Source organism: Epinephelus moara, chromosome 22 (genome assembly GCF_006386435.1).
Source record: "Epinephelus moara isolate mb chromosome 22, YSFRI_EMoa_1.0, whole genome shotgun sequence".
In the NCBI taxonomy this organism is placed as follows: Eukaryota; Metazoa; Chordata; class Actinopteri; order Perciformes; family Serranidae; genus Epinephelus; species Epinephelus moara.
In genome coordinates, this window is record NC_065527.1 from 9,007,939 (window position 1) to 9,023,381 (window position 15,443).

A 15,443-nucleotide genomic window follows, 5' to 3' on the forward strand; every position below is an offset into this window, starting at 1 on the left:
AAGAGGCCATTAACCGTCAGATGAAGGACGGGCCGAATTACGAGAGAATCGCCGCCTGACTAGCCACAGCTTCCCTCCCACGTCACTGATTACGTCACATGCTGAGCTACACGTTTTGTTACTTGCTCACGCCCCCCATTGCCCCGAAAAAGGCGCTTTCTGTATGAACAAAAGTAGGCAGGCGGCATTTTGCTGCACTCCCCGATTTTGTTTTTATACTGCCAATGCTGAAAAAAGACTGATTGGGCTTTCCTGCAAATTTGCACAATTCCTGTCTAAAAAGGGCTTGAGAGTAGAAGACGTGTACTTTGGTTAGCTGGGCCACCTTAAAGGTCAGTCCACCTTAAGAGGGTCTGATTAGGTTTGAACGGGCTCTAGGTGTAACTCATTCATGCTACTCTATATATACACCATGCAAGTCCTCAGGCTGCAAAGTCACTGCTCCCCATTCCTGTGGTGAGTTATGTTGGGGTGTACAATCAGGCACTGTCCTTTGTTTCTTTGATAGGTGTGTTTTGGTGTCCTGCATGTGGCTCCTAAATTGTATTGATGGTCAGCACGCTTTTTCAAGTGACGGAGAGGGTATATTTTGACATTTTTAAAAAGTGTATTGATATGAAACAGTCAAATGGTGGAGCAGAATTATTGCCATGTAGGTTTTTAAGACAGAATTTGTGTCCAGTGCATAACAATACAGTGAGTAACAAAAAAGTGAGTCTGCTGTTGTGGTGTGAGATTTTGGTCCTGATGGACCTCAGCTTCTTGCTGGAGGGAGGTGTTTTTAAAAGTTGGGCGTTTGAGGGGTCGGCAATTATCTTTCCTGCTCGCCTCAGGGTCCTGGAGGGATGGAAGATTGCAGCCTTCTCAGCAGAGCAAATAATATGCTGCAGTAGCAAATGGTGATGAAGGAGGTGATGATGCACTTGTTGGCGGTGTAGACGTGCGCCATCATCACCTTCGTCAGGTTGAACTTCCTCAGCTGCCGTGGGAGATGCATTGAGGTAGCTGATGTTCTCCCACTTGAGGTCCTGGGTGATGATGGTGTCCAGGATGCAGACGGACTCCACAGTGTCTGTCTCGTGGGACGGTGATAATTAAAGTGGGATCATGTGAGGCTCTCTGTAAAGACACACAGCACCTCCCGTTGTTGGCCTGCAGGTCGAGCTTTCTCCTCTTCCTGTTGGGCTTTAGCACAGAGGAACAATGTGTATAGATCTCTGAAATCTTAAGTCCTCAGTGTAAATCATCAGCAGGGAAGTAATGTAATGTCTACATGTTTGACACTAGTACACGGAGCAATTTCCTCTTCCTTAGTTGTCTTCCTGATTGAATTCCTGCCTGTGAAACAGCTGCTGAATCACCATTGTGTAATGTTTGTTTTCTTAGTTGATTGAATAAATGCAAGTAAATTACATCAGTGAACTATCAGTCATTTCAAAGCAGTACAAAGTATTGAGGTATTTAAAAGTGGCAACAAATAAACTGGATTTTCCAAGTTCAGTAAAACAGTCGGCACCTGGAGTGTAATCCAATCACTAGACCGGGCCCACATTAAAGGAAAGCACTGAACTGATATAAGAAGGTAAAAGGCCAATAAGAGCTTTATAAATTAATAAAACCCAAGGTCTTTGACGTCTTACACAGAGAGAGGGCCACCCAACCTTAGCACATAAATCACAGTGATGGCTGTTATAGCTGTCTACAGTGATGGATCTTAAGGCAGAGTGATATACAGAGTCCAGGGGTGTCAGAGTGGCAGCTGAGGCGTGAATGTATAAAATATCACCATAATCTAACACTGATTAAAAGAAGTTGCCCCTGTGTTTCTTTCCTGATTTCCCCGCCCTCTTGTTCTGTGTTCGTGGTGTCTGTTTCTCTTGTCTGGGCGTGGCTCCTGCTCATCTCATTACTCACCTCACAGCTGCTCTGCATCAAGTTGATTGATGCAGGGCAGATACTAAATGAATCAAAGTCAGGAGCAGAAACACTTCTAAACAAAACTTGTCGTAAATCATGGTATAAAGGATAAAATGAATTTCATTCTCCACCTTGTTCAGTTCACAATATTCACAGATTCTGTCCTCTTCAGTTACACCTCTGTATCTTCCAGTTTCTATATGTAGTGGTAATATACCACATCTTAACTGTGCACACAGTGACCTCTTACTTTTAGACAAATTATACTTAACATATTTTTCACATTTATAATCTTTTTTAAATAAACAGCTCTCAGTTTTGGTTTTTGCAGGATTTCTACTGCCCATGACTGTGTGTGTTTAGTCCTGATTTGTTTTTTCAACTCCTCTACCTTTACAGCTCCCATTTTAAAGTAATCATCTTCAAGTCCACATTCACCTAGTACATCAAATATTTCTGAGACCCATTCTCCTCCAACAGAAAAATCCCAGAGAAATATTTTACTGGCAACCCTGTTGGTTGGTAAATCCAATAACCTGTTCCATAATCTCACCATACTAACTTTCCATCTCATTTCACAAGAATCCCACCCCATATCTCCATTAAATGCCAAAACAGGTGCATATTTATGAAGCCCTAGAAAGAATCGAATTGCTCAATTATGAACGTGTATGTTCTTTTGAAACCCTTTGAACCCCCAAATACCTGACATATAATCTAGAACAGGACACACACGTTTGATACAGTTTTGAATATGTAGAGTAACCCATATCTTTCAGCATTTTGGTTTTACCTATAATACCTCCCAACGCTCTACTTGCTGAGTCTGCTAGAACTGACGAACCTAGTAAAAAAGACATACTTTCATCTAAAAAGAAACCAAGATACTTATATTTATCTGTGAACTCAAGTTGTTTCTCACCAACATAAAACTGAAAGGTACTCCTCACTGAAAATGATGAAAATGGATGGATGGCGTCCTGAGCAGAAAGTGAAGTCACACTAACTCAGTGTGTGTTGTAATCTGAGCTTCTGGTCCGGCCGCGTGTGCATGTTCGTGCATGTGTGTATCCTACTGGCTAGCTCATCACCACCCCTTTGCACTGCGCTTACAGGGCAGTAACCACTGATATCTGGGCGCTGTCAATGCCCTAAGCAAAGCGTCCACCTTCTGGTTACCCCCTGGTTGCTGTTGTTTAGCACTGTTAATGGAGTCAGCTAGCCACTGGCTCAGCCACCTCCATGTTGAGAACCATGTTCAGACAGTTCATACACTCCGAGTTTCACATCCCAAGGTGTTGTTAGATGAATTCATCACTTTGAACAAAGTCCGGCGAGCTGTTCTCCCCTGGCTCCCAGTCTTTTACTAAGCAAAGCTAATCACAGCTGACTCCAGCCACATACCTAAAGCAGAGATTGAGTGAATAAACCTAATGTCCCAAAAACGTCTTTGGAGCTGAAAATGTACATGTTCTCCACTGGCAGCAGCTTTGAACGCTTTTGAAAATCAACACAAGGCCAAAGCAGCAGAGTGATAAATTATTCAGCATCTCAAGTGTCCTATATATAGCAGGGTATATATCTCAATGTACCACATGTCACTCACAGATATCCAAACCATACAGTTCATATTCATATAGTATACAGCACAGATAATGCAGTGAAACAAAGACAGTTAGTTTCGTCTAGAGTACTGTTTGTAAAACAGATCAAATTATTTGTTCATATATAAACATTTATAGTCCAATATTTAATATATAGGCATTTTCATGTGTCCTGCTTTCACGTGGCAGTGTGCTTTAATTTACAATGATTATATATTGTAATTGGGATTTCTCTGGATTGTTTCTGCAGTTGTAGGTCGCCTCTTTAAAGTGTATTATGTAGCCTACTGCTGCCCTCTAGTGGAGATGTGGCCCCATTTCACAGTAACCACTTCAACTGTTCCTCATCTGATGAAAACCTGTTTCTACTTCATCAAGGCAGTCGTGCAAATGACAAAGTTATTTGATCTGTTTATTAACAATACCATGGAAATCACAGTCCTTCAATCTCAGCCAACCACAGCTGATTACAAAAAGACGATATACCCAGAAAATAAAACAATACAAAGGTACAAACAACATATAAACATATTCCACAAGCAAAAAACACCAGTAAATCCCCACGACCCTGGACAGTATAAGCAGTTACAGATAATAAATGAATGAATGCAATTTAGTGCATCTCCATGGAGTTAAACCTCACAAAGTCATAAGCAAAGAGCATTTTCACAGATTACATTTTGTGCACATCGCGTTCATCACACCAGAGCCAAGTGTAAAGAAGTGGGAGGGTGAAGCCTGTCTGCATGTGTGACTGCTGTTTACTGTGGACTGATCCCTGTTGTGCAGCATGTCACTGCTTGTAGCTGTCAGTCACCACTCAGGCCCTCAATGGTTTCCTGTTTCCCAGTGAAACCAGATGCTGATGAATGGGAAGTGTGACACCTTTGGACAGGGTCTGAAGAGGCCAGCAGTGTGTGTCGTTAAAGATGTGGTTACTGCGGTCACTCAGATTGTGGGTCAAACTGTCCTCATTGATCTCTGCAGTGAGACAAGTGCCAGATACTTAGCCTATATTCTGCTGGCATTATAAGCAGTGATAGTGGGTAGCATTAGGTTAATCCACTTTTTTGTAGTTCATTTTGTATCATACTGTGCTTAATCCTTCAGAAATCCATAGTGGATAGACACACAGAGTATAGGGGAATAAAATGCTTGGGCTTTTAAAGGCCCTGCTTTTGGACCGAACCAATAATGACAGAGATTATCTGACAAAAAAACTTTAAAGCTGCATTTATCAATATTTTTATGTTAAGAATAGACCAATTTCATTATTATTTATGTGAAAAGTGTCACTCAAGCAGCAACCTGAAATCTATAAAGAAGTGCCAAAAACTGCAGTACCGCCAATGGCCACTTGAGGCTGGCTCCAAAAGCGAATCAATCCCCATAGACCTCCATGTTAAAATGCTCAACTATACAGCTGAAATAAACATGTTTACAACCTGGAACAAAAAACAGTTTTGGTCTCTATAGCTAATTTCCCTGTTCATGACAATTGTACGGAGGGTGAATTAAGACTTAAAGTTATGCATGTTTAAAATTATGCATTGACAAGTTGCTACCCTGGTGACAATGTTGGTGACGTGATCATGACGTAACCCAAAATTCATAGAGTGTACTATTTAGATGTGTTTTTAGTTTCTTTTTGTAGCCTAAAAAAGACCCTCTAAGGAGTCGGATGTTCAATTACTTCATTAAGTACTTTGTTTTTATGGTTTTAAGGCTGTTTTGCCGGCAAAAAAATTACATAGTCATTGGCATTATCACAGCTAAACAAAGCTATAAATGCACCGTGCTAACCAGGCTAGCAGCTAGTGTTAGGGTTAGCTCCACTCTCTCATGAAATATATGGTCACTTCTGGCTCCAAAAATCCAAGATGGTGACGGCCAAAATGCAAAACTCACAAATCAGTGGCTAACATCACAGTGGCCACATCTATTATTATATACACTCTACGATGTTACTTGTAGTGATCAAGCTAAAGTGCTAAGTACTTTCTCAGGAGTTGGTGGGGACCAAACCAGAGCTAAAAGCAGAAGTTAGACTAACAGAAATGCTAAATGCTAACGTTGCTCTGTTTCGGCTAGATTTCTAAATTTCTAACTGCTTGCTGACACATTCACCATAAAAACATTATACATCGATAACATGTTAAATTATACATCGATAACATGTTGTTTGTTTGTTAAATTATTATTTTTTATTAGTATTTTTTTTTTTAAAAACAGTGGGTGGATATTAGGGTTGTAAATAATTTGATGGATGTGTACATATTTAATTTGGGTTGTAAATAAATTGGGGATAGTTGTTTGTATGTTTATATTTGGGTGTAAATTGATTTATGAAGCTGTTTAATTTATTAATAGATAAGTGGGTAGGGTCATATAAGTTTTACTTCTACCTGCTCCTTTTCAGACACTGTTCTTTTTTGTTTGTATTCTGTTTTCTGTCTTTAAATTTTATTTTTTTTATGTTCGACATAAAATAAATTCATTCATTCATTCATTCATTCATGTTTTGATGACAGCTCATCCCCAAGTGGCCAAACAAATTAGCACTGCTTCATGCAGTTTCGTGGGATGTTTGAGCTTGGGGAAAGGTTTCCTTTAAATAACAGCTTCATTTGATTTAAATTTTGATTAGAAATTTGACATTTGCTCCCTACCACTAAAAAACCCTCAGGAGAGTTTGAAACAGTTGGAATTTATTTATTACTGTAATAAATAATGTGTAATATTGACTCGAATATTGACGTGCTAAAACGCTCCCAAATCACATATTTCATTCCAGGAAAGGTGCGGGAAAGTTTTGGGAGATTACAGACATGTACAATCAAGAATCACCCCAAAAATTCTGCTTTAAATTTGGCAATTTTCATGCAAAATATAAAAAAAATGTTAACTGCTACTGGGGGAATAAAACTGCTGCAATACTTGGGGAGAAACAAAGCACAGAACACATTTTCAGGTAGTCCACTTTATTTGAAAATTCATCCTATGAATACCACAAAAAAAGTAAGTCAAATAAAAACATAGGAATGCCATGTAACAAAGCTGTACCATTTACGGGGTCTTTGAGGAGGCAGAGCAGCACACGTGCTCTCAACATCAGGTCATTCTCCTTATTAACGAAACAAAAACTCATCACAGTAAAACCAGGAGGCGTTTGTTTTGTTTTGTAAAATATAAATACATCATAAATAACACCAACACAGTAACTGCTCATATCAGTGCAGTTAAAAAGGTAGCTTGAAGGTAACAAAGTGCAAATAGTCAAACAGGGCTTCAAGTCACTGCACTTGGATCACGAGGGTTTCATCGAGCATAATGAGGAACTCACCTTCAAATTACACAGCGTGACAAGTGACTGTCACGCTTTGCCTTTCAGCAGATGGAGAACAATGCTGACAGGCTCGGCTGTAATTAGCAGGCCTGTGTGTGACAGCGCTGATGAAGCACTTGTGTGTTATCTGTCCATCTCTCTCTAGTAAGACAAAGCTGTTGTGAACCACCCTGCTTTCACCATCTCTCAGTAACAACTCTTTTTTAATGCCTACATCTGTAATACAAAAATAGTAACCCTAAGTGTATCTAGAGGGAAAAAGTGCTTAAGAGACAGATATAAAACATCAGGTAAGTACACTTAGATCATAGGTGTGTGAAAGAAAGACAACAATCCTTACATTACTAGATCAATACAGTTTTGATGGCTTAAGCTAACCCTATCCACATGCATGCACAAGTCCACGAGAAATTAAGTGTTCAAGTAGTCATCAAGCCTAATTTGGACTGGAGCCTGACTTAATCACAGCGCAGAGGGAAGCGTTCATTCACTCATGAACGAGAGGCTTGTGCTTGTGACAGTGCGAGATGTAAACATTAATGGTGTCCTGCTCGGCTGAGCTTTAACGTTAGCTAGCTCAGTGGTGCTAGGTGAGCTAGCAGTAGATGCACGCTTCCTTCTGCACGGTGATACAGTTGGCGGGTGTTATTCGGTAGATAGAAAAAGTTCCTACGTGAAACTGCTCACAACAGATTCTGTGGATTATCGTGAGTAATCATGTCATGACTTCTGAAAATGTATTTTTTTGGCACGACAAACCGAGTGCCAGCTAGTTCCATTATATTCAAATGAAGGCAGACATCTCTACGGTCAATCTGAACTGATAAACAGCACTACAGGTAAGAGGAAAAATAAGTATTTTTGATTTAAGGGGGAGAAATGACCTTTTAATGTGTTTTAAATAAACCAATTTAAGGGATTTCCTTGTTCATGTGATGCGTTTATGTTAAAAAACAAAAAATGGCACACATACATTTGTCCGATTTTTAAGTCTTAACTATTAATATAAGCCTAATCACAGTCAGGCTCTAATCCAGGTCATCATGGGACATTAAAACTCTCTTTTAAAAACCGAGTATCAGAAACTGCCACATAAAAAAATGGCACCAAGAAATTTCGAAAATTCCAATTTTAGTATCAATAAAGCAAACCAGGTATTGTCTTGGCACTGGGAAACAAAATGAACCACATTCAGCCCTAAACACACAACACACTGAAACGATTGTCTTGGTGATCCCGACTGTGTCAGTGAAGAAATCACTGGGCGATAACAGGTTTTTAATTCAAAGCTAACGTGAGATTAAACTAATGTATCTGTCTAACACAACTCTACACTACATGCAGCATGCTGCTCTGATCACACACTGTACTACCATGCACGATGACGGTGTTTAGGCGTGTGGGCCGTGGCTGGCAGTGCTCTGACAGGCTGTATTCAGGTTTAATCAGGTTTGTACGTTGGCATGGAGCGGGCTCAGACGATGCTCTTGAGCTCTTCGTCAGTCAGCTGGTTGACCTCCATGATTTTCACCAGCTGCTTGGCATACTTCACCTGGTCCTTCATGAAGAGTGGGATGTGGACTTTGTCCATCTGAGCCAGCACTTTGAGGCGGTCGACATCTTCGAATGACACCTGAGCCCACAGGAAAACAGAAGAGATAGAATCAGCAGCCTGGTGCGCTGTGACTCGAAAACAGAATTATGATGCGGAAATGCAACCAGATAATTAACGACTTTAAATACTTAAAACAAAACTAAGAGTTTACAGTCATGCTAGCAGCTCCGTTAGCTCAGTGGCGCTTTGGGCTCAATGCTAATACCACCATACTAACATGGTCACAATGAGATGTTTAGTCAGTCAAGTTATCAGTGACTGTTTCTGATTTAATGGCAATCTATCCAGTTATTGTGGAGACATTTCAGCCTGGACACGAGTGGTGAACTGAACCGACCGGCACTGCCATTTCTAGACCCATGCGTCACTCAGGGCTGATAATATCTTTCAATTAAAAAAAAAATGAATTGGTGAAAAGTGTAAATGTGAGTGATAACCTGGATTGTTCCTCTGCCCTGAAACAACTGTTGTTGCTAAAAACACATCACTTCTTACATCAGATTCAACATCTACAGCTGTAACGAGAACCAGTTTAATCATCAGTGCGTTCAGCTCCTCTGATGCAGGAGAACACGGTCTATTCCCTCCTTAGAGAGGTTATTATATAAGTCTCACTCTGACTCGCTTTCCATTCATTCTACTCAACGTCTGAACTGTAACCATCTTCTGTGATAACTTTTATTTCATGTGACTGAATGTCACAAATGATTTTGTTCTGCCGTTACTTTCTACTCTAGTGGTGTCGTAGCAGAATTGGTAGAGAGGAGAAGATACCATTAGAAACATGATGTCACTGATGGAAAGGAAAGTAGCTTTATGTAACTGACAGGGAAGTCAGATAAGGAGTCTATGCACCTTCCTACAGAACACTCCCAGCACACCAATAAGGTCTTATATGTTACTCTGATATAGAGCGACCATCATCATTGCTGAATGACATTAGAGAGGAAGCTGTATATACACCAGCCAAGATGGAAAAAGAAGCAGCTTACTAGTCAGAAGGTCGGTGGTTTAATCCCTGGCTCCTGCAGTCTACGTGACAAAGTGTCCTGGGGCAGGATACTGAACCCAAAATTGCTGGTTTGCGTGTGACTGTTTTTGGATGAACACCTTGTAATGTAGCCTCAGCCAAGAATCTGCGAATGGGTGAATGGTGCTTGTGCTGAATTGCTAAAGCTAAGACTAGAAAAACAATTACGTGAAACGCTCTGGTGTTTAGAAACATGAATTCCCTGGGTCAGAGGGGTTTGTTGAGGAGTGAGGGTAAATCCTACATCAGACTAAAGATTCATGTCAAGACAAAGCTGTCGTAGATCAGTGTAGCTGTGTGAACTGGCCAATCTCAGCTCGGCTGGCTGACGGCGACTGAGCTTGTCAAGTCGCCAGTGGCTGGTTTCAGAACGTGCTTCAACCCCCAGTCACCTTGTAGCAAAGTCAGCTTGTTAAGTCAGTTACAAACTTTTAGCAGATGGCATGTTCACTTGTTGTGGCATTCTCTGACCACAGCCCTCCGTCCAAGCTTGAGTCCGTCTTATCTACATCTCCTCGGCTGTTGATGTGTTGGTCTCCGTCCTCCTGGGGTTGCCTGGCTATTTAAAAATGGCGGGTTTGTGCAGGATGAGCTGTGTTGTGTTAGTGGCGATTCTTTCTAACCAATCATTGGTCTGCACTAATATACCTTCACCCTCTGGTATCAGATCAGCTTGCTTGAAACCTCGGCTGAGATGGTACCAAAAAAAGTACCAGATACTCTCCACAACTTTTGCTAATGGACAACCAAAAAGAGAACATCAAGTTGTGTGGCGCCTTGCCGCACTACGCAGTGGAAATGCAGCATATACATGGCCTTACAACTATTTATATGGTTGTGTTTAAGACCTTTTTTTGTGGACTTTCAGAACACATCACGGACATTTCAGCAGCCAGTTACTGACTGAAGAGGAGAAAGTAGTAGCAGGGCGGAACAGCCATCAACTTAAAGGGATAGTGCACCCAAAAATGAAAATTCAGCCATTATCTACTCACCCATATGCCAAGGGAGGCCCAGGTGAAGTTTTAGAGTCTCCATTAGGTGGAGTTGTGTTGCTACCCCCTCTCCCCTTGGATCTCCGCAAGTGATGTAATCAGTAAACTAACTAAAAGCACCAGATGGAGATAGTTGAGCTGCCTCACCTTTCCTAGAACCATCAGCAGTGGGAAGTTGATCTGATCTCTGTATCTTAGGATCCTTAGGACACCATCCAGGTAGACCTGGTCTTTAATGTAGCACCCTGCAATGTGAGAGGTGGGAAGAGAAGACCAATAAAAGTCAGATATATCAATTTTTAAAGGCTAATATTACCTCTGTATTTTGAATTTTATTTTCAATGTATCACATGTGAATCACTTTGATTTTGTTGTCTTTGCATTACATGTGTAATCAACATTAGCTGCATGTATCAGCAAACTCTCTATCCAGTGACATAGTGACCTGGCTGTGCTGTATCGATCTGGCCCCTCTTGGCTCGGACGCAGTAGTCCCAGCGGGTGTTGGGGTCCTGGACAAAGCGCTCCAGGTCATGAAAGAGCTGACAGAAGGACATGTGGCTGGCCTGGTAGACGGTGTAGTAGAGCAGGGCGGCGCGCCACAGTGTGGGGTCTTTCCTGAAGAGGACACTGTGGATGCTGGCCAGACCCTCCTCTGTGGGGTTCACAGGCTTCAGGTTGTACTTCTTCCTGTTGCTCCTCCACGGCTGGTGGCGGTTGTTGATGCCACGGAAATAATGTGTGCCTGGTGGACAGAGACCAGGACTATTTATATGGCTGCATTTAAGCTTAAATACGAGACAACTTTATGACTAGCAACATCAAATAGATCCATGAATACTGGATGACAGCAAATCAGACCTGTGATTAGACAGGTTAATGTCTTATAGTTAAATTTAAATGATTTTCCATTTCTCCAGTGACCTCCAGGTGCCCCACATTAGCAATAAAACAAACCACTGTACCCACCGATCTCATGCCTCAGCATGCCTTCTAGCCAGTGCTCTCGGGCAGTGGAGATGTTGATGGTCAGTGTGGGTCTGCTGTTCACCACTGTCATGGAGCCTCTGGACAGGAGTTCATCTGTCACCCGGACGACAATCTATCAACAGATCAATTATTCAATGTTAGTTTTTAGCTGTTTTTTTTTAATTTAGTGTAAGGATGTGCCTGGGAAGAAGGATGTCTCGGCCTTTGGTGCAACAACGAAATCAAATCACTTTTATTTGTCTCATACACATTAAAGTGTAGACACCCGACCCCAGCCCAACAGGCCCCGATGGGTCGGGACGTGTTCAGATGATGTTCGGGTCTGGGTTGGGGTACAAATGACGGACCTACTGTCTGTGTTGGTCGACCTCTTGTTCAGCGCTGGGGTTTGTGACCTACATGACAACACATAAACGCACCACATGGGCTATTTCAGCCGGTAGTTATTTTTGTAAGTTAACGTTAGTTAGCTAACAACGGAGAATGTCAAACAAACTTTGTCATCACCCAACGTTACCAGAAGCTCAGTGTATTTGCTTGGGGCATTCTGGTCTTTCCAGCTACGGGAAGAACCACTGAACAGAGGAGGACAGCACTGTAGCCGTCAACGGTGGATGTTATCACTTCCCTCCACAATAACTCCAGGTGCCACTTCTGTATTCACTGTATACAGGCAAGCTGTAACCATGGTAACAGTGCTTCCGTGCAGTAACTGTGTTAGGCTCAGGTTGGGTGTGGGCAGAAATATACCGCCTAAGCCGCACTCTCATACACAGTTATACACAGTGCAATGTGTAGTGAAATTCTTAAGTACCAAGCTCCAGAAAGAATGCAGAATGCTGTCAAATAAAATAGAAAAAGAAAAATATAAAATACTGAGTTCAATCTGATTCACAGCGAGGGGTGGGACTGACCTGTTGTTCAGGAAGTATTGATAGTTTTTATTCTTTTTTATATGACTGCATGACAATTAAATGTCCAGTGAGAAGGATTTAGTGGCATCTAGCTGTGAGGGTGCAGACTGCAACCAACTGAAACTTTCCCAATGTGTGGAGTGTTGTTGACATGACTGCTTCCTCACGTATCTCCAGCTTTCTATGTGACTGTGCGCACGTTGCATCCTGTTCTGCCTGCATGTGTTCTGTTTATACCACACTAAGTGTCTGTGTAGGGGGACATATTCAGATGCATGTAGTCAGTGTGTGTGTAAAACTAAATTTTGGGATGCACGTACGCAATTATGTCAGCGTGACAGATGTGGACAGATGATAAAACTGACGTGCAGACCCTTACATGTTCTTGTCGCCATAGAGATGCTGAAAAAAACATTTTACATAAATTAAATATGTGCTTCTATCATTTTTATCTGGGCTAAACAAAATGGTTTTGGGTTTTCAGGTTGGTTTCTCCTTTAATGCTAATCACTCATGTTTTCTATTCACAGTCTAGCATGTCTAAGCCCATTAGTGCTCTACAAAGCATACACAAGGTGCGTATATGTGGTGTAATGTGTTCAGTGGAACATTAATAACTTGATGATGTAACATGTATTTGTTGATGCTTACATAAACACAGCTCTGCACAAGCAAACCGCAGGATGACTTCAGTGAAGTGGTGGCTTTTTGTAAGGTCTTACTTGTCCCTGGAGCTCATTCACTTTGATGCCCTGCTGTGTGCTGCTCTGCAGTGATGATGTACAAATCCAGCATGACACAGACTGCAGCGTGCAGCTGAACAAAAATACCAGGCTCCAAATTACAGCATCTTAATGACGTGTTTTGACTGTGTGTGTATGCTCGACAGTGGAAATTGTCAGACTTGTGTGTGTGTGTTTGTCCTTGCGTTTGAATCAAACTGTGAGTGTGTATAAAAAGCATCTCTATTTTCAAATAGGCCCGAGTCCCCTTGTCCTCTTACCTCCCCCAAGCAACCCTCCCTCTCCATGTATTTCTTGACAATGTCCAAGATGCGACTCTCGGTGAGGAGGTTGCCCCCTGTGGCCTTTTCAAACTTCTCATAGCTGCCATATCGCTGCAATGCATGCTCCATGATGTTCACCGCCTGCAAGAGATGAGAAATTCATAATGAATGTGACCATTGTCTTTGACACTTCCTGTTGTTGTTGCTATGGACATGCAGTACTTGGCAACATGGCAATAACTGCTACATTAATAAAAAGAAGTAAGCTCAAACCCACAGAACGACAAGCAGAAAATCAGACAGATAGTGTGGACAGTTACATTATCAATAAACTGTGCACTTAATGGACATGAACTACGTTGTCTTACTGTAGTGTGGGTAGCAGTGGTGAAAAAAGGTTGAGTCTGACTTTCTCTGGATAACTTCTTGCTTTTTAAGAGACAGATCGTGTTTTACATTTCGAATCATGTCCAGTATATAAAAGATCTTCCTTCACACTGCTTTAAACTGTCAAAGCTGTGAGTACTGATGTCACCCTACAAATGCCATAAATACACCGTAAGACAAATGTGATTAAAGTGACAGTCTTCTTTTGAAGTTCAAAACAGACAAAGAGAACATGACAAACTAGGGCAGAGTCCTGGAAAGAAAAGAAAAGCACGAGCATCCTCCACTGGATCATTTTACTGCATTTCCTATTGATCCTACTCACTCCGTCTTACTGTCTGTGTACTTGTGTTACTAATGGGGCCAGCAACACAACACCACTGGGCTGTCTTCCTGTTTACTAGAAAAAGATCTGACCTCATACTCTAATGCATTTATATGTGTGGTGCATGCATTTGAATTCTTGTTTTTTGGAAATACTCTGTGATTCTTCTTCTCTTACTGTGAATGTTAATTTAAGACATGCACTTAGGCAGTTGTTTAATGAATCCTCCAGTGTTTGCTAAACAAAGTCTGGAGCATTTGTACCCTGAACGGATTCATCCCAGCGACTTTCCACTCTCTCACACTGCATCAGCTCTGATCGGCCCTGAGGCTGAACAGCATTGGCATCAAGTCCCTCTGATCACAGAATCCAGCTTGACTGTTGGCATGTGGAGGTTCCTGATCTCAAACCAGCCAGCTCAGCACCAGCCTCAGGCACTAGGGGCATTGTTATAGATGTGATGTACGACATGTCACTGCCTCTGGGCCTGAAAATGGTCGACTTTTGCAAATGTACTTTATTTTTTCAGCATTATTATACCTCTGATACAGCACTACAGATCCTGGTGAAAACTGCCAATCCTGCTTTTGATTGTGATGATCAAAGTTGAAAGCTCATTTCCATCGATCTTCCATTTAGAATCAATATTGTGACACCCCTAGATCCTATGGTGATGAATTACTGGCAACCTTGAGGCAAAAATTAACAAGCTGAAGTTGAAGTCCAATACTGAGACTCTCTTTTTAAATCTGTTTTGCTCTACACCAACTACTGAGAAAAAAAATCTGGCTCTTTAGCTGCTAAAATTTGTGGTTTAGACACATGATACACAGTGGGTTTATCAGCTACTGGAAACTAGGCTGATGAGACGGGTGAGAGAGAATCTAAACAGAAAATTTGCAAAATAAAACAACAACAAAAACAGCAAAATGATTGGCTGAGAGATGCTAAAAGGGGCAAATGCAGAGCTGATATTTCTCTCTGAGTTCATCACAGTGAGCCACCTCTTTCATATTTCACCAAGTCATTTGATCCATTATTAATATAAAAAATACTGATTAGCAACTTCATACAAAAATAAAAGTCTGGTGGAGATATTGAGTCATCTATGTAATGACGAAAACTCTGTCTGTGTGTCTGTTCCACGTTTTTCTCCTCACTGACTTGGTCAATCCATGTGAAATTTGGCACAGTGGTAGAGGGTCATGGGAGGATGCGAATGAAGCAATATTACATCAATTGGCCAAAGGGGGGCGCTATAGCAACCGATTGAAATTGCAAACTTTGAATGGGCATATCTCATGCCCCGTATGT

At 41.5% G+C, this 15,443-nt stretch overlaps 1 protein-coding gene across 1 annotated transcript in view; it reads right to left on the reverse strand.

The window, feature by feature from the left end:
* Positions 1-6,496: 6,496 nt before the first annotated feature.
* Positions 6,497-15,443, reverse strand: part of matcap2 (microtubule associated tyrosine carboxypeptidase 2) — a 12,300-nt gene continuing 3,353 nt past the window's right edge. The window contains exons 3-7 of the mRNA XM_050035643.1: positions 13,415-13,558; positions 11,477-11,609; positions 10,953-11,252; positions 10,655-10,752; positions 6,497-8,500 (exon numbers count right to left, since the gene is read on the reverse strand). Coding sequence (XP_049891600.1) covers positions 8,342-8,500; positions 10,655-10,752; positions 10,953-11,252; positions 11,477-11,609; positions 13,415-13,558 — 834 coding nt within the window. The 3' untranslated portion in view covers positions 6,497-8,341. The remainder of the gene's footprint in view (positions 8,501-10,654; positions 10,753-10,952; positions 11,253-11,476; positions 11,610-13,414; positions 13,559-15,443) is intronic.